At 42.0% G+C, this 20,212-nt stretch overlaps 1 protein-coding gene and 1 pseudogene across 2 annotated transcripts; one reads left to right on the top strand and one right to left on the bottom strand.

The window, feature by feature from the left end:
• Nucleotides 1-1,720: 1,720 nt before the first annotated feature.
• Nucleotides 1,721-6,662, bottom strand: LOC123728114 (interferon regulatory factor 8-like; annotated as a pseudogene). The gene is made up of 10 exons (XR_006759954.1): nt 6,439-6,662; nt 5,923-6,079; nt 5,501-5,672; nt 5,252-5,355; nt 5,029-5,080; nt 4,729-4,878; nt 4,335-4,540; nt 3,894-4,095; nt 3,552-3,667; nt 1,721-3,319 (listed from the first exon to the last, which is right to left on the bottom strand). The product of XR_006759954.1 is annotated as an interferon regulatory factor 8-like (transcript).
• A 10,853-nt stretch (nt 6,663-17,515) lies between these two features.
• Nucleotides 17,516-19,526, top strand: LOC106561315 (achaete-scute homolog 1b). Its single transcript, XM_014125134.2, has one exon. It carries the CDS (start codon nt 18,005-18,007, stop codon nt 18,614-18,616), a length of 612 nt encoding a protein of 203 aa, XP_013980609.1. The 5' UTR covers nt 17,516-18,004; the 3' UTR covers nt 18,617-19,526.
• The last annotated feature ends 686 nt before the right edge of the window (nt 19,527-20,212 follow it).

Below are 20,212 nucleotides of genomic sequence, written 5' to 3'. Positions count from 1 at the left end.
TAAACAACATTGGAGGCAGCTTATGGTATAGAAATTAACATTACATTCTCTGGCAACAGCTCTGGTGGACATTCCTGCAGTCAGCATGCCAATTGCACGCTCCCTCAAAACCTGAGACATCTGTGGCTTTGTGTTGTGTGACAAAACTGCACATTTTAAAGTGGCCTTTTATTGTCCCCATCACAAGGTTCACCTGTGTAATGATCATACTGTTTAATCAGATTCTTGATATGCCACACCTGTCAGGTGGATCGATTATATTGGCAAAGGAGAAATGCTCACTAACAGGGATGTAACGAAATTTGTGCACAAAAGTTAAGAGAAATACATTTTTGGTGCGTATGGAACATTTCTGCGATTTTTTTATTTCAGCTCATGAAACATGGGACCAACACTATACATTCATATTTTTGTTCAGTGTATAATATACAATGGGGGTTGGCAACTAGGTTTGGCCTCCAGCCAATTTGTTTCTGAGCTTGTAGCTAGTTGGCGAGCCAGAACATAATTAGCCTATTAGCAAGTAGCCTACTAGCTGCCCAATTCATAGCCCTACACTACACATTTAACACATGCGGTTAGTGGGCTAATCAATTCATTGACAATAACATAATAATGTTGATCTAATTACAGTGGTAAAATCACCAATGTCTGTATTAATAGGCCTACCTACTCTATTAAAATAGATTCATCTTACCAGATTTCTCCAATGCCAAACCAGTGTGTCTTGTTTGTAACAAAACTGTCGCTTTTTGCAAATAAATCAATCTGAGATGTCATTGAATCTATTATGAAGCAGCTTGGTCTCAGAGCATTTCGTATTATTCTGTATGTAAATCCGAGATGCTCCATTTAGTATGATATGTTACGTTTCGTAGGGTATGTATTCATTTGTGGATGTCCATCACCCATTTCGTATGACATGTTACGAATTACAATTCATATTATATGTTACGAATTAGCAAAAGGTACAATATGTTACGAATTTTCAAAACGTACAATGTTACGAATTTGAAAAACGTATGATAAGTTACGGATTCTAGCTTGGTGTCTAACGTTAGCCAGCTAGCTAACGTTAGCTAGGCTAGAGGTTAGGGTTAGGGGTTAGGGTTAAGGTTAATCCACCACAACCAGTCACCCTACTTTATTTTTTGCCTTAATGTATTACATGAATGGTGACCACAGCCCTTTCGAAAATACATTTAAATCATGTTTTAATGCGATTCTTTCCACTCTTCCACACTTCATGTATTCAATATATTCAATTTCAAATGTAGCTCCTAGTGCGGCTTTACTTCCGGCTATTATGACACATCTGGCAGTTCCTTATCTGTATGTACCTAAACACTAGTTAGGGGGCATGATGACGTACAGTACTAAAGTAAGCAATAAACAGTAAACATCCCATAAATAACTGTTGTAGAGATTGCATTGAGACAGAAGCATTTGTCATGTCATGTAAAACAACGTTGGGGTTCCCGAGTGGCGCAGCGGTTTAAGGCACTTTATCTCAGTGCTAGAGGCATTACTACAGATCCTGGTTTGATTCCATGCTGTATCACAACCGGCCATGATTTGGAAGCATAGGGTGGCCTACAATTGACCCAGCGCCGTCCGGGTTAGGGTTTGGCAGGGGTAGGCCATCATTGTAAATAAGAATTTGTTCTTAACTGACTTGCCGAGTTAAATAAAGGTAAAATGAAACAAGGGATGAACCAGGTTTACCTAATAAAGAGTTTATTGGTCCTATTTTGCATACTATACAATGTGCTGTTCAATGACAATAAAATAGTTGTTTGCTGAGTTTCAATACAATAAAATACATTTTTCAAGAAAAAATAATAAGAGAAAACAGACTGAAGGATTGAGCGACCAAGACAGGTTTAAAGTGTGGCCCACAGGGACAGAAGCTGGGAATTCTTCAGTAGAAGAGAACAGACCACTAAATGAGACACTCAATACTGACAGGCTGATTTGATGTTCACTTATTAAATACCTATCCCACAAACAGTTGTAAAACAATGTCATATTCTCTGTTAACCTAACAAGAGAAGAATGGCCTCGCCTAGTGCATTACACACTGATAGCAATATGATACATAGATTCATCATCAGAATAATGTAACACTATCAACATTTGTCTGACTTTTAAAGAGGGTTAAGCCAAGGCCTTATACCTTTTAAAGGGTTAATAAATTATGTTATGATAAACTGTAAGGTCTCCTCTTCAGGAGACCTCTGTGTGTGTGTTAAAACCTGTTTTGAGTGTTGTGACCTTCAGACATTATCAGAAGGCATCTACATTCAGACTCCTCCTGTCTGGATCCCACCGTGGTTATCTGGTTTTCTGAAAACACAAAGCTGCCACAGACCTGATGAAACCAGCCACCTGTCAGAAGATGCTTACTCGTTCACCTTGTCATGACCCTATACTTGTGATGAAAGGTCAAGTTTCGGTCAAATCCACTTCTGAGTTTTTACTTGCTGATAAGATGGTTCCTGCTGTCAGGGGGAGGTTAGATTTATTAAAATGTTGTTGCTAGGGAAAGTTACGTAAGGGGGATTGGGGAGGCTATATGAGTTACAGCATGTCTTAGACATTTTGCAGAACTTGGGGAGAAACTATCATATACTGTTATACTGTACTCTGTACCAACTTCTGCCTACAAATTGTATTACTAAAGGAGTATTTTTTTAATACTTAAACAAAGAGTCTGTTTCCGTTCCATTACTAATGTATGTTTGATAATTATATAGACCTGATCATTTGTTGAAGAAATTGACCAACACTTTCAAATATCTACACATTTGAATTGTACATATAATTACAGATCAGATAATTTACAAATAATTGCGTCATATATACTTTTTGTAAAAATGTTTTTCCTGAGGGAATATTAAATTAGTGATATAGCTAATCAGTAGAGTAATGGACCAGTTAAATAAACAAGACCTAGCTGAGGTCTATTAGATACCAGTCTTGGTCTAGAAGTAGAGTAAAGTAACACAACCAGGGTTAGGGACACAACCATAGGACCAATTTGGGATAGGCCCAAAGTGCGTGATTGGGACAGACCCAGAGGTCTATTTAGTACTAGTCCTAGATAGGCTGGGTGGGTTGGTGGGTGGAGATGTGGTACGATTGGTGGTCTAGAAGTATTGCCCCATGGTGTGCTCTGGGCCGTCGGGCCAGGTGGCACTGATAAGCTCCATCAGGCTGTTGTGGTGGGAGATCTGCAGGCTGATGTTGTCGTTCTGGAGGGAAGACGCCCCCTCCCCTGGGCCACCTCGTGGAAGTGACGACAGATCAAGGGAACCACCTGGGAAGCGAAGGGGAAACGGAGAGAAGGTGGGACGAGAGGAAAGTAGAGGAGAGTGGAGGGGTAGGGAGAGGAAAATATTTAGAGAGAAGAGATTTATAAAAAAAAAGACATATGCAGTAATTGCATTAGATTACACACAATAAATATTAGTTCATAACCAATTTGTTCTATGTTACTCTAAGCTGGCTGTTGCCTTGATGGTTAAAGCTCAAGAGAGAGAGATTTTTACCTTGACAATGATGAGTTTCTTCTCCAGGGGTTTTCCGTCTGGGAACTTCTCTCCAAAGCACATGTGGATGGTATAGTCAGGAGAGCCTCCTCTGTTCTCCTTAAATGCTATCAGATCTAAATGGGTTCATAGATGTCAAAACACTGACATTAGACAAATGGACAGAGGATAGCATTATACTGCTTTGTGTCTGTCTCTGAGAGATATGTGTGTGTGTGTGTGTGTGTGTGTGTGTGTGTGTGTGTGTGTGTGTGTGTGTGTGTGTGTGTGTGTGTGTGTGTGGGAGCTGATTCTTCATAGCGGTCTTCATTGTCTTTGTGTAATCCGGTGAGCCAAACTTACCAGTCATGTACTTGTCGAAGCTCAACAGTTGTACCATTTCATTTTGGGGCATCTTCCTGGGTTCAGGGTGTGCCTCTCTGGGGTCACTAGTACTGGAGAACACATGGCATTTGTCCTGCCGGTAACCATAGATACCCATGTTTCGTACCTCCAGGAGAAGACCCCTTTGGACGCTCCCTAGGATGCGGTTGGTGTATTCAATCTGGTGGAAATGAAGGCAGAGGAAGAAAGAGGTACAGAGAAGTTAGTCTGGGATTTAAAAATAGTTTTTGCTTGTCATGTTGCTAAGACTTGTTGTTAGTGTTTCTTAATGCTATGTGCATTGCTAGTGAATGACCAGTCAGTTTCACTTGTATACAACAAAGACACACATTGGAATACCACAGGTATGTACACAGAACGCCAGATAGTAGTGCAGGTGAATAGTAGCAGCACCCCTACCTGTTTGTGGTCTAGCAGGCCGTCAGTGCTAGGGAAGCAGAGGGTCTGGGCGTTGGGCTCAGGGATATCACACTGGTAGTGGAGCTGAACCAGGGGGCCTGACACCTGGGTCTTCAGCATCTCTCTCCTCCTGTAGGAGATGGTGATCTCCAGGTCACAGAGAGACGGCTGGGCAGCAGGCAGGTTGAGCAGGGCATCCTGGTTAACTGTAGGGAGATGGGAGAGTTCATCAAATAGGTCACATTTTACTACATGACTGAAATTCACTTTATTTTTACGCTACAGAAATGACTAGAACTACATGGTAAAACGGTATTTACACAATAACAACAACAACTTCTACGTATGTATTTTTCCTTTTTTATTGACTTGTGGATGTATGGACCTTGCATACCGTGGTCGTATGGCTGCTGTATTGGTACTGGGACTGGTGGTGGTGAGTGGTTCTGGGAGACTGGCTGGGGCTCTGTTAGAGGCTGGAAGGGGTAGCAGTCTTCTGGTACCACTGGGTGGTGTGTGTGTATATAGTTCTCTGCCCACTCCTCTGTGGAGAAGAAAAAAAGGGAGATTTGAGAAAACTGGTCTCTTATCTCATAAGAAAGCTTTCTCAAGAAAAAAATATACTTTTTGTGTGTGAGTAATAAACAACCCATTGTAAGGGGTTGACTTTCTACAGGTGGGAGGTGTGCTGTACCAGTATGTTGGTTCAGGTCTAAGGTGTTCACAAGCTTGAGTAGATTATCATGCTGTTTGGAGAAAAAAATACATTCACAGATTTGAAATGGTTTGATAATGAATTTGTCCTCAAAAAATACTAAACAAGTGAGAATAGAACAGAATAAATAGAATAGTGCTTTCTAGGAGGGCAGAATTGGACAACCAGCTCCTAGTTCAATATAGATGTAATATTGCTGTACCTCCATGCCTGGGGGGGTGTAGCCTGTAGAGGTGAGAGAGCTGTGGATGTCAATGTCATAGTCCTCCACAGCAATTTCCTCTATGTGTGGGCTCCCATAGTTAGCTGTAACAAGAAGACATAATCAAATTAAAGTTGGGGCAAGAGGAGACTTGCGTTGGCTAACTGAGCTTGGCTTAGGCTTTAGCACAGTGGGCTAACACAGTCTTGTGACACTTTAGATACATTACAAAAGCCGTATCGATCATACACTCATTGTTGATAATCAGGTAGACTTTATGGGGGTCGTCTGAGTCCTTGGAGTGGTCTTCCACCATCATGAAACGCTTGGTCAGGTTGTTCAGTACACAGCGGAAGTTAGTCTTCCACTTTGCCTTGTCATTGGGATGCGTGTTGATTTTACCACTGACCACTGCCCATGCCTGTAACCACCAAAGAATTTGGAAGTTTAATTTCTGAAATATCCTGTAGCTAGGAGGCAAAATAATGCCAACTGACCAAACCTGTCAATATAACAATGATGAAAGGCGAATTGAAGTGTCATAACAAGTTAATAATATATTTGTATAACATTACAATACCTTGACTCAAGACCTGCAGTTTGCAATCAAACCACAGCCTCTATTTCCTTGAAACTCTTCAAAGCACTACCTTCCACAATGTAAGCCTTACCCTGAATATTTTACTGTCGTCCTCGCAGCAGTCCTTCCTAGAGATGTGTTTCCACGGGACTCTGAACTTGTTGTTGCCCACAAAATACAACCCGGCGTATTGCCCGGTCCACACCTGTTCTATCAGCCAGTCCGCAAACTGAGGTTTGGGGTTGCGGCTGGAACGTACAGAGAGGAAGCAGATACATACTTCAGAAAAGAGACAGTGGCTGAAACATTGGTGAGCGAATTGTCAATGGAAGAGCACTTGTTAATTTTACAGAGAGAGTGAAAGGAGAGAGGGAGAGAGACTGTATCATTGCACTATACATTCAACAATCAATTCAATCGGTAGGGTACCATGGTTTTTACAGTAGAAGCACACTACAATCACTAGTAAGCATAGCCGAGCTCATTGGAATATCCATTCCTAACTCTATTTTACGGTAACTGTTATCAGTAACTATAACTAGCCTTCTAGTCTGCATATTGCGAGAACATATCTGTTTACCTCACGTGCAAATATGAAAAATATTACCTTTGCATCGTTAATGCTGAGCCACGTACTTCTGTCATACAATGGAAGTGTACTACTAAGTGTTTTTGTAATTGTTTCCAGGTACATTGCTGGGCACAAGAATTTTTATAGGCGTCATGATGTCAGATAGAGGGAGTTTCCCTGGACAGAGAGGAGGAGGAGATTAATTTAACATGGTATTTCCGACGGTACTTTAATATTAAAATGCATGTATGTGTATCCAACTCATTGGTTTGGTATAATAATGGGTGTTACGCGATGACAAACGCCAGTCTGAAAGTGAAAGTTAGTCTGCGAAACAATCTTGTCACCAACTGATGATGAAACAAACAAAGCAGGCAATTTCGCTCTCACACTGAAGTTAGCAATCAAACTGTGTCAGGGTCAAGACATAATAGGATGTATGACAAACATGTATTAAATCAATCTGACTCTTATACAGAGAGATCAGCATCGATTTCTATTTTGACAACAGGCGTGTAGATAGAACGCCTCACTGAAGTTGAAATGCCATCCACCTTGTTCTGGAGTTTTGTTTTGGATATTTATACCTAGATATGAATTGATTTGGGACTGGGTTTGGGAAAGCATGTCGGCTAATTATAATGTATCAAAATCACCAGTAAGATTACATTGCGGGGGAATGAATGACCCATCATTTACTCACGTCAATACACCTGTAACATTCCATTTAGCTGGTTTCTTTAGAATTTCATTCAGATGTGTGTCTTATGTAAATGAATATCCATGAGTGGAAATTCCTCTATGGAAAACTAGCCAGACTACTTTGTTGCTTTGTTAGCATTGTAACCAGTGTCAACTGTAGTCACTATTCTGTTGGTCCTTTCATTGCATTGATATTGCACAATACATCCATAAACCAGGGAACTTCAGGGGATTACAGGCATGGCCTACAAGACAAATGCCCTTTAAAATGCAACTGTATGTATCAGTGATCTACAGTGCATTTAAATATTAAGACCCCTTCGCTTTGTCCACATTTTGTTACATTACAGCCTTATTCTAAAATTGATTAAATAACTTTTTTCCCTCATAACTCTACACACAATACCCCATAACAACAAAGCAAAAACTTTAAAAAAAAACAACATTTTTGCAAATGTATTAAAAATAAAAAACAAATACATGATTTACATAAGTATTCAGACCCTTTGCCATGAGACTCGAAATTGAGCTCAGGTGCATCCTGTTTCCATTGATCATCCTTGAGATGTTTCTACAACTTGATTGGAGTCCACTTGTGGTAAATTCAATTGGTTTAACATCATTTGGAAACAAACTATAGTTTTGGCAAGTCGGTGAGGACATCTACTTTGTGCATGACACAAGTAATTTTTCCAACAATTGTTTACAGACAGATTATTTCACTTATAATTCACTGTATCACAATTCCAGAGGGTCAGAAGTTTACATACACTAAGTTGACTGTGCCTTTAAACAGCTTGGAAAATTCCAGAAAATGATGTCATGGCTTTAGAAGCTTCTGATAGGCTAATTGACATAATTTGAGTCAATTGGAGGTGTACCTGTTCATGTATTTCAAGGCCTACCTTCAAACTCAGTGCCTCTTTGTTTGACATCATGGGAAAATCAAAAGAAATCAGCCAAGACCTCAGAAAAAATTGTAGACCTCCACAAGTCTGGTTCATCATTGAGCAATTTCCAAATGCCTGAAGGTACCATGTTCATCTGTACAAACAAAAGTAGGCAAGTATAATCACCATGGGTGTCATATTCGTGTATGTAGGTGGCAGGGAAGTCAGGCGCAGGAGAAACCAAGTTGGTTAATATGGAGTATTTAATAAAACAACTAACTCCAAAACCAAAGTACAAAATAAATGGTATACCCGCCGCACACTGATACACGTAACATAACATCACAAACAATCACCGACAAGGACATGAGGGGAAACAGAGGGTTAAATACACAACATGATTAATTGGATTGGAAACAGGTGTGTAGGAAGACAAGACAAAACCAATGGAAAATGAAAAACTGATCAATGATGGCTAGAAGACCGGTGACGTCGACCGCCGAGCACCACCCGAGCAAGGAGGGGCATCGACTTTGGCAGAAGTCATGACAATGGGACTATGCAGCCGTCATACCGCTCAGGAAGAAGACGCGTTCTGTCTCCTAGAGATGAACGTACTTTGGTGCGAAAAGTGCAAATCAATCCCAGAACAACAGCAAAGGACCTTGTGAAGATGATGGAGGAAACAGGTACAAAAGTATCTATATCCACAGTACAACGAGTCCTATATCGACATACCCTGAAAAGCCGCTCAGCAAGGAAGAAGCCACTGCTCCAAAACCCCCATGAAAAAGCCAGACTATGGTTTGCAACTGCACATGGGGACAAAGATCGTACTTTTTGGAGAAATGTCCTCTGGTCTGATGAAACAAAAATAGAACTGTTTGGCCTTAATGACCATCGTTATGTTTGAAGGAAAAAGGGGGGGGCTTGCAAGCCGAAGAACACCATCCCAACTGTGAAGCAGGGGGGTGGCAGCATCATGTTCTGGGGGTGCTTTGCTGCAGGAGGGACTGGTGCACTTCACAAAATAGATGGCATCATGAGGAAAGAAAATTATGTGGATATATTGAAGCAACATCTCAAGACATCAGTCAGGAAGTTAAAGCTTGGTTGTAAATGTGTCTTCCAAATGGACAATGACCCCAAGCATACTTCCAAAGTTGTAGCAAAATGGCTTAAGACAACAAAGTCAAGGTATTAGAGTGGCCATCACAAAGCCCTGACCTTAATCCCATAGACAATTTGTGGGCAGAACTGAAAAAGCGTGTGCGAGCAAGTAGGCCTACAAACCTGACTCAGTTACACCAGCTCTGTCAGGAGGAATGGGCCAAAATTCACCCAACTGATTTTGGAAGCTTGTGGAAGGCTACTCGAAACGGTTGACTCAAGTTAAACACTTTAAAGGCAATGCTACCAAGTACTAATTGAGTGTATGTCTGTGTATTCTGACCCACTGGGAATGTGATGAATGAAATAAAAGCTGAAATAAATCATTCTCTCTACTATTATTCTGACATTTCACATTCTTAAAATAAAGTGGTTATCCTAAATTACCTAAAACAGGGAATTTTTACTAGGATTAAATGTCAGGAATTGTGAAAAATGTAGTTTAAATGTATTTGGCTAATGTCTATGTAAACTTCCAACTTCAACTGTACGTTAAGGTGATATTTCCGTTTTTTATTTGTCATACATTTGTGTGTAGATTGATGAAGGGGAAAAAATATTTTTATATACATAGATATATATATATAATATATATCTATATATTTTTTTTTACTTTTACCCCCAATTTTGTGGTATCCAATTGGTAGTTACAGTCTTGTCTCATCGCTGCAACTCCCATACAGACTCAGGAGAGGCGAAGGTCGAGATCCGTGTGTCCTCCGAAACACGACCCAACCAAGCCACAATGCTTCTTGACACAATACCCACTTAACCCGAAAGCCAGCCGTACCAATGTGTCAGAGGAAACACTGTGCACCTGGCGACCATGTCAGCGTGCAATGCGCCCAGCCTGCCACAGGAGTCGCTAGTGCGCGATGGGACAAGGACATCCCTGCCGGCCAAACCCTCCCTAACCCGGACAACGCTGGGCCAATTGTGCGGCGCCCCATGGATCTCCCGGTCACGGCCTGCTGCGACAGATCCTGGACTCGAACCCAGAATCTCTAGTGGCGACAAAATACAATTGAATCAATTTTAGAATAAGACTGTAACATAACAACGTGGAAAAGTCAAGGGGTCTGAATACTTTCCGAATGCACTCTATGTTGTATGACTTTATATCATATCATTTTTTTTATATATCAAAGGTGATACAATGCAGTTATATTTGGTTATAAGTAGTATGTGCACGAAAAGAACCGTAAATTCCACTGCAGCCCTTTGAGTTTATTTCAAGCATTGTCTAATATATTAATTCCTTTTACAAGCCACCCTCCTGCTACAGGAATGTGGCCACTTGACTGGATAGTAGTCATGGATTGGGTTTCAGTCTGAGAGCAAGTCTCCATTCAGGGTTTGTTTGCTAACTATTTTTAAATTTAAATTTAACCTTTACTTAACTAGGCAAGTCAGTTAAGAACAATTCTTATTTACAGTGACAGCCTAGGAACAGTGGGTTAACTGCCTTGTTCAGGGGCAAACCAACATATTTTTACCTTGTCAGCTCAGGGATTCGATCTTGCAACATTTCGGTTACTAGTCCAACGCTCTAGCCACTAGGCTACCTGCCGCCCATAACAGCTGCTGAGAGTGACGTGTTATTGGTTGAGAGAATCCAGGGTGGCTCACCACAGATAGTCACTTATGAAACTTCACTGTAAATACAAGATTAGGTTTTGTTCCTACTGAAATAACAACACATCTCTATATATGCCCATTCATACATTCTCACCAGGCATCTGCAGATCTCCTGTTGCATGTGTCCAATGCTGTAACTAAACAGTGCCTTTGATTCAAGTTACCATGCAGCCAGTCAGACAGACATAATACTCTGTATTTTTGATGGTCATTAATCTATCCAAGAGTTGCTGAATGTTTTCACCTTTAGTTTGCTCCACTGTTCACCTTGGTTTGAAAATAAGCTATAGACAACAGTTATTTTCCGGTGCATTTCCTGTACATTGTAATAGGTGCAGGTCAAGCTGAACATCACTGTCCTGACGTGAGGTATAAGAAATAGGACTGAGAGTTTCAAAGTGAAAAATCTGCAGGTGTGTTGTTATATAATGTGCTTATGGTGAGACATGGTAAAAATAAGTCAGACAGCGAGGAGAGTGAGAGGGAGTGGGGATGCCCTCTTCTTGATGAGAGAACCTTTAATGTTGTCTCTCAGCTGGGCCTAGAATAACACTTCCTCTTTCCAGCCCTCCTCTTTCAATACAACCACACTGACATGCAACAGGGGGAAACACCAGGATATACACTGCATTCGGAAAGTATTCAGACCACTTGACTTTTTCCACATTTTGTTACTTTACTTCACATTTTGTTACTGTATTATAAAATGTATTATATCGTTTTTTTCCTCAATCTACACATAATACCCCTTAATGACAAAGCAAAAACAGGTTTTTAGGAATTTTCGAAAATGTGTATATAAAAATAATATTATCACATTTACATAAGTATTCAGACCCTTTACACAGTACTTTGTTGAAGATCCTTTGGCAGTGATTACAGCCTAGATTCCTCCTGGGTATGACGCTACAAGCTTGGCACACCTGTATTTGGGGAGTTTCTCCCATTCTTCTCTACGGATCCTCTCAGCTCTGTCAAGCTGGATGGGGACCGTTGCTGCACAGCGATTTTCAGGTCTCTCCAGATGTTCGATTGGGTTCAAGTCCAGGCTCTGGCTGGGCCACTCAAGGACATTCAGAGACTTGTCCCGAAGCCACACCTGCGTTGTCTTGGCTGTGTGCTTAAGATTGTTGTCCTGTTGGAAGGTGAACCTTTGCCCCAGTCTGAGGTCCTGAGCGCTCTGGAGCAGGTTTTCATCAAGGATCTCTCTGTACTTTGCTCCGTTCATCTTTCCCTCGATCCTGACCAGTCTCATAGTCCCTGCCGCTGAAAAACATCCCCACAGCATGATGCTGCCATGACCACAATTCACCATAGGGATGGTTCCAGGTTTCCTTCAGACGTGACGCTTGGCATTCAGGCCAAAGAGTTCAATTTTGGTTTCATCAGACCAGAGAATCTTGTTTTTCATGGTCTGAGTCCTTTAGGTGCCTTTTGGCAAACTCCAAGCAGACAGTCATGTGCCTTTTACTGAGGAATGGCTTCCATCTGGCCACTCTACCATAAAGGCCTGATTGGTGGAGTGCTACAGAAATGGTTGTCCTTCTGGAAGGTTCTCCCATCTCCACAGAGGAACTCTAGAGCTCTGTCAGAGTGACCATTGGGTTCTTGGTCACCTCCCTGACCAAGGCCCTTCTCCCCCGATTGCTCAGTTTGGCTGGGCGGCCAGCTCTAGGAAGAGTCTTGGTGATTTCAAACTTCTTCCATTTAAGAATGATGGAGGCCACTGTGTTCTTGGAGACCTTCAATGCTGCAGACATTTTTTGGTACCCTTCCCCAGATCTGTGCCTCGACACAATCCTGTCTCGGAGCTCTACGGACAATTCCTTCGACTTCATGGCTTGGTTTTTGCTCTGACATGCACTGCCAACTGTGGGACCTTATATGGACAGGTGTGTGCCTTTCCAAATCATGTCCAATCAATTGAATTTACAACAGGTGGACTCCAATCAAATATTTGAAACATCTCAAGGATTGAAACAGGATGCACCTGAGCTCAACTTTGAGTCTCATAGCAAAGGGTCTGAATACTTATGTAAATAAGGTATTTTTGTTTTAATTTGTAATAAATTAGCAAAACATTCAAAAACCTGTTTTTGCTTCATCATTGTGGGGTATTGTGTGTAGCTTGATATGGAATTTTTTTTAGTTAATCAGTTTTAGAATAAGGCTGTAACGTACCAAAATGTAGAATCAGGGTGAAAAACCGAAAGTCCTATCACTGTCTATTACTATTTTAGTCTCTATCAATACAAGCACTGCGGCAGTCTAGTACTCTCTCATCACAAGGGAGCCTCTGTTTTGCATAGTCTGACCTATTCTAATTCCACCATCACCTTAAAGCTATTTTCACTGCCTCGGTGAGCCTAACCAAGTCATCACACTCTGGTTTACCTGTGTTTTTTTTATAACTAAATTCAGTCCTAAACCTACATTATTGTCGGAAATTTACATACACTTAGGTTGGAGTCATTAAAACTCGTTTTTCTTTTTCAACCACTCCACAAATTTCTTGTTAACAAACTATAGTTTTGGCAAGTCGGTTAGGACATCTACTTTGTGCATGACACAAGTAATTTTTCCAACAATTGTTTACAGACAGATTATTTCACTTATAATTCACTGTATCACAATTCCAGTGGGTCAGAAGTTTACATACACTAAATTGACAGTGCCTTTAAACAGCTTGGAAAATTCCAGAAAAGGATGTCATGGCTTTAGAAGCTTCTGATAGGCTAATTGACATCATTTGAGTCAATTGGAGGTGTACCTGTGGATGTATTTCAAGGCCTACCTTCAAACTCAGTGCCTCTTTGCTTGAAATCATGGGAAAATCAGAAGAAATCAGCCAAGACCTCAGAAAAATAATTATAGACCTCCACAAGTCTGGTTCATCCTTGGGAGCAATTTCCAAACGCCTGATGGTACCACGTTCATCTGTATAAACAATAGTATGCAAGTATAAACACCATGGGACCACACAGCCGTCATACCGCTCAGGAAGGAGATGTGTTCTGTCTGCTAGAGATGAACGTACTTTGGTGCGAAAAGAGCAAATCAATCCCAGAACAACAGCAAAGGACCTTGTGAAGATGCTGGAGGAAACAGGTACAAAAGTATCTATATCCACAGTAAACAAGTCCTATATCGACATAACCTGAAAGGCCGCTCAGCAAGGAAGATGGCACTGGTCCAAAACCCCTATGAAAAAGCCAGACTACGGTTTGCAACTGCAAATGGGACAAAGATTGTACTTTTTGGAGAATGTCCTCTGGTCTGAAGAAACAATGACCATCGTTATGTTTGGAGGAAAAGGGGCGGCTTGCAAGCCGAAGAACACCATCCTAACCGTGAAGCAGGAGGGTGGCAGCATCATGTTGTGGGGGTGTTTTGCTGCAGGAGGTACTGGTGCACTTCACAAAATAGATGGCATCATGAGGATAGAAAATTATGTGGATGTATTGAAGCAACATCTCAAGACATCAGTCAGGAAGTTAAAGCTTGGTCGCAAATGGGTCTTCCAAATGGACAATGACCCCAAGCATACTTCCAAAGTTGTGGCAAAATGGCTTAAGGACAACAAAGTCAAGGTATTGGAGTGGCCATCACAAAGCCCTGACTTTAATCCTATAGAACATTTGTGGGTAGAACTGAAAAAGCATGTGTGAGCAAGGAGGCCTACAAACCTGACTCGGTTACACCAGCTCTGTCAGGAGGAATGGGCAAAAATTCACCCAACTTATGGTGGGAAGCTTGTGGAAGGCTACCCGAAATGTTTGACCCAAGTTAAACAATTTAAAGGCAATGCTACCAAGTACTAATATATATCCTTTATGTAAACTTCTGACCCACTGGGAATGTGATGAAAGAAATAAAAGCTGAAATAAATCATTCTCTCTACTATTATTCTGACATTTCACATTCTTAAAATAAAGTGGTGATCCTAAGACAGGGCATTTTTACTAGGATTAAATGTCAGGAATTGTGAAAAACTGAGTTTAAATGTATTTGGCTAAGGTGTATGTAAACGTCTGACTTCAACTGTGTACAGTATGCTCCACCATGCCAGTCTCAGGAATGGGGAAGCAATACTCACTCTAGCTGAACACTTCCCTCTTCCTGCTCGTTGGAAATGCTGTTTTGCCCTGGTCCATGATGTGTCTCTTTATAGGAGCAGGCCCCTGTGGCTCTGTGGTCGTGTGAAGGCCCCTGGATTGACACAGGGGAAGGATATAGCTCACTCATCCTGACTGTATAGTGCAGTTTTCACATCCCTATTCACACACACACACGCACGCTCACACGCACCCACATGCATGCACGCACACACACACACACGCACAAACCCACACACACACGGATGTCAAGGGGCTATAATGAAGGGGACCTGTTTCTGTGATGCACAGGCCTTTGGTGGAGAATGGACTAGTGTGGATAGAGATTTACTCAAGTGTGTGTTAGGGTTAAAGGATTATTTCAGAAATGTTTAGGACAATCTCTTAGTTGAAATTGTCTTCTTGCTTTAGCTTGTGATTAGCATTTGTCATACCAGGAAGTCAGTCTATTGCCACAAAGAAATGTATGAAAAATGCATGAATACCAGTAAGACAGTTTGGGCACTGGATTGGGGCCACTCTTTCAGTTTACCAGTTCCAGTATATCTAAATTATTCAGCATTTTGCAGCACTGAGAGGAGTATTGTTGAGCAGACAATTAAGAGAGAAAGTTCTGTACCCCCAAGGCTCCTGCATTTTAGGGAGCTTTGTGGGGGAAATCCACACTGCATCTCCTGGGAGACTGAGAACTTCAGAAACAACCACCTCTCTCTATTTTTCTCTCTCTGTCTCCCTCTTTACCCTTCTGCCATTCTATATATCTGTATACCTTTCTCTCTGTTTATATCAGTCTATCTGTGTCTCTGATTCTCTGTCCCTCTCACTCTCCCTGTTCTCTGAATTGTGTTCCATTATCAACACTATCTAAATCGACTGGTAAGAATCAGTATCTACTGTAACTCTGTAAAGTACCCCAGCGTATAGTCTGAGTAAAGACCTCTGATACTATATACGTATAGGCTGTTTTCATTACTATGAGCACTGAGGATCATGAGGATCATAAACAGATGTACTGTACAGACCCACACATATCCCCGAGACCTTGTATTGGCATGATACTGCTGTAAGGGTATTGGACTTCCTCTGGGTGCTTATTGTCTTATCTGTTTGGAGGTGGGTTTTGCATCACTAGTTGAAACTAGTTTCACCACCAGGTCCAAGTTTGACCAGTTCTGACCTGCCAATCATAATAGACCAACACAACTAACTGTAGGTTATAGTTTCTGATATTGTTTTGATATAGGCCTACTGCACATTGGGAAACAAATATGAAGCACAGCTGATGTAAACACCCCATCCCTATTCCCTATCATCACTTAATACATCGATCCCATACAAGCCTATTGTGTTCTTGTGGGTGCATTATTTTAACTCAGAGACAATATAATAATCAAAAAGCGTAACAGACAAGTGGCCTATACAAATACGTTTTTTGAGAAACTATAGCCCCAATCTTGAACGTTATCTGCTGCTGCTCTCTACTGGCCGAGAGTCTTGGGAAAGAAAGTAGGATTGTACGGCATGATTATTTATTTTCACCGCCAGAGGTCACTACGTGTTCACTTTTATTCATTCCCGAAAGCAACTTGACGAGATATTCGACGAGATGTCTCGTTGAAAGTACTTTGAGTTTACAGCACATGACACAGAGAGACGGAGAGGACTATAGATTTAAATTTTAGTCTATTTGTTGAAAAAAGCTCAGTGAATAAACTTGTTTTGTAAGAGCGGGAAATGTTGCGAGTTATCCGAGCGCTAAAGTACAAAATGTTGAACATATGAAAGAATGAGAAATAATTCTGCATATTGTCCTATTTAAACATTCTATGGAGGATTAGTGTTGTGCAGCCGTTTGACCATAAATAACAGAAGGACTGTTACTGGAACGTGCTGTCCAGTCGAATGTGGTTCTGAAAAAGACAATCCATCAACCACGTTGAAACTCGCCTAAAACGAAAACACAAAGTTCAGTGTGGTACCTGAAGTTGTATATTTATTAATACTTTCACTGTGCGTAATAACTGAATAATTAAATACGCTTAGTTAGGCTATAACATATTATCCTAAACACCCAAATCCATTTTGCGAATACACTTTTTACGCATGACATTTGGGGCTTGCATTTAAGTGTTGGAATGGCACAGAATCCAACAGAACATCAGCTGCCAATATAGCCAGGCAGTAGATGCTTGGATCTCTATGCAGACAATGTGCACCTGTAGAGCACTCGTTTTGGGGGGTCATTACGAACGGCAGCGATATGCCATTTGCAGACATACCCACACGTCATAAACATTATGTTTACCTTAAATTAATCGTGCTTCTATGCTAGTTCTATAATGGCCAATTATTCTATACAGAGACACGCTTGCCATTTATTTTCCTCTCTAAGGCTGTAGCCTGGATACCGGAGAGAGCGTCCTTGGTATTTTGGATTTTAAAGAGTGAGAGGAGAAGGGTGGAGTGGGGAAGACTGATAATTTGAAGACTTGCCAGGGGTATATTGTCAAATTCAAAAGGCATTTCAAAGAACCAAACCATTCCCCTTTCTTCATTCTCTCCTTTTTTTCAAATTATTTCTCTCTATTTCTTTATTTTCTCCGGGTTGCAGACCGTTTGAATCCACCAATGGGCTTTCAAGTTGGAGACATTGGAATGTAAATGAGCCCAGCGCGTGCTCCTGGCGCAGTGAAAGCTCTGGATTGTTTACTGAGCTCCCGGAGCCACGCGCCTGGCTCGCGGAGTCGGCTAGCAGATGAATCACACAGTAGCGGGCGGGGCCTCGCGGAGAAGCGTGCGTCTCCAACGGGTGGGGTGTGTGGGGCGCGTGTTGAAAAAGAGGAGTGCTGCCAAAGTTTGGGTCAGATCGGCTCTTGAAGTAAGCAAGCGTAGTCAAGAAAGACTTGGACACCAAATATCCACAGCGCGCTCCAGCTATAGCCACACGGCTCCCACGCGAAAGACACGAGAGCAGTGCACTGCCAACCTCGGTCTATTTTTTATCTCTTCTTCCACGGAGTGTCTTTCTGTTAGCCTGCGCTGTTGCAACCCACATCTGTCAGTAGCCCTGTCTCACCATCAACCAACATGGAGACTACCACCATCACCACCACCCAAATGGCGCAGAACGCATACACATTTGGACTGATGGAGAGGCGCACCACCATTACCTTGCACGCCCCAGCCCAGGATTGCGCTCTCCCTAACGACACCACTGCAGCCGGGTACCAAAGCAAGACCACGGTGCTGAAAAGACAGCGCTCCAGCTCCCCGGAGCTCCTGCGCTGCAAGCGGCGTCTCAGCTTTAACGGACTCGGCTACTCCATCCCCCAGCAGCTGCCCGTAGCCGTGGCCCGGCGGAACGAGCGCGAGAGGAACCGGGTCAAACAAGTCAACATGGGCTTCCAGACGCTGCGTCAGCACGTGCCCAACGGGGCAGCCAACAAGAAGATGAGCAAAGTGGAGACGCTGCGGTCCGCCGTGGAATATATTCGAGCCCTGCAGCAGCTACTAGACGAGCATGATGCAGTGTCTGCCGCCTTCCAGTGCGGGGTGCCTTCCCCTACCATCTCCAACAGCTACTCCGCCGAGCCGGAGTCACCCCACTCCACCTGTTCCTCCGATGAGGGGAGCTATGAGCCCCTGAGCTCCGAGGAGCAGGAACTGCTGGACTTTACCACCTGGTTCGACAGATATTGAGACACACGCAGGTCACCTAATTGTCGTTACCATCCAACAGCACCCATGTATAAACAGGGGCTTATTCGATCAAAAGGGACTCAAAGTTGAAAAGAATGACAAGTTATTTGATTCACTCTGCAGGCGAGACACCCGTGAACACACTCTTGGCACCGACTTTCTCTCTCTCTCTCCCATCGCCAGGCAGCGTTTGCAGGTACAAGGCAATGAGAGGGGAAAGTAACTCAGTTACCGTTGCTATGCTACAAGAGAGTCGAACGGCGCTTGGGTTCCCTTCGGAATAACAGGGTAGAGAGACTGTTCGCGCACGCGTCGAAGGACGAAAGACTGCACTTCGGTGACGCGTGGAATTACGTCTTTATCGATGACTTTGAATACGAGCAATTAGGAATGAAACAGCAGCTGTGAGACTGCACAGTATTTCAGCGGAAGTGCATGGTTGTGGCTCCCAAGGACTAGCAGTTTCACATGAGAGCAAGACGGCCTATTTTAACTGCCTGCATCTGCTGGGAAGATTGTATCGAAGATGTACTTTGGTGCCCATTGTCTGAAATTGAAATTCTTATTTGTTCAATAGCCTATAAATACTTATTTTTGTTAATTGAGATAAACAAAACAAAGTTCTGCAATAATGAACACTGCCACTTTGCTGACCGTGAGTGCGCATGAGATAGCCATGACTGGACCACTGGACAGTTAAATTGGCAAGTATGTCTGTGTCAAGCGATTGGTCAGCAATAGACCTCTACAGCTTCCCGTGAAAGATTGAAGGGTTTTACGTGGGATGGAGACGTTGATCAATGTATGCACTTGCTCTCCGTTTTTCGTAGACTCATATGACTCCGATTTTAACAGATATATTTTGTGTAAACATTTTTTTATGAATAAAGATAACTATATTTATATAAAATGGTGTGGTGTTGTTGCATTATTGTGTGGACACATAGTTATTTTTAATCAGCTTTCTCAAATAGTAGGTAGCTTAGGCCTGACAGGCATGCTCACAAATAATAGGCTACCTGATTTGATAATTATGTAGGCACACCTGACACATAGGCGATTTCAAATCAAATTGTATTTGTCACATGCTTCGTAAACAACAGGTGTAGACTAACAGTGAAATTCTTACTTACGGGCCATTTTCCAACAATGCAGAGTTAAAGTTAAAGATAAAAAAATATTAAAATGAAAATAGAAAGTGACATGAGGAATAAATACACAGTGAATAAGGAATAAGAATAATGAGTAAAACACAGCATGGCTAGGCCTATTTACAGGGAGTACCAGTACCAAGTCGATGTGCAAGGAGTGTGGCACAAGGTAATTGAGGTAGCTATGTACATATAGGTAGGGGTAAATTGACTAGTATATATAATAGACTCAAATATATCAAATACAAATATATCTGAGATTTTGCACTGAGCAAACAGACACTTCTTCTGTGGTTCTATTCAAAGGCCTAGTCTGACCTTTTACCGAGTTGTTTCGGCACACAAGGGAAAACTGCGCAGCTGTGTGAGTGCTCAATAACCATTTAAAGACGTGCATATATACCTTGCGCTTTGTCTGCATAGAGAACAGGGAGATTAATATTAC

This window comes from Salmo salar, chromosome ssa17 (genome assembly GCF_905237065.1).
Source record: "Salmo salar chromosome ssa17, Ssal_v3.1, whole genome shotgun sequence".
In the NCBI taxonomy this organism is placed as follows: Eukaryota; Metazoa; Chordata; class Actinopteri; order Salmoniformes; family Salmonidae; genus Salmo; species Salmo salar.
The sequence above is the reverse complement of the archived record's forward strand: the minus strand, read 5'-3'. Positions and strand labels throughout refer to the sequence as shown.

Coding starts and splice junctions, on each gene's coding strand:
- LOC106561315 (XM_014125134.2), top strand. CDS start 18,005: ATGGAGACTACCACCATCACCACCACCCAAATGGCGCAGAACGCATAC.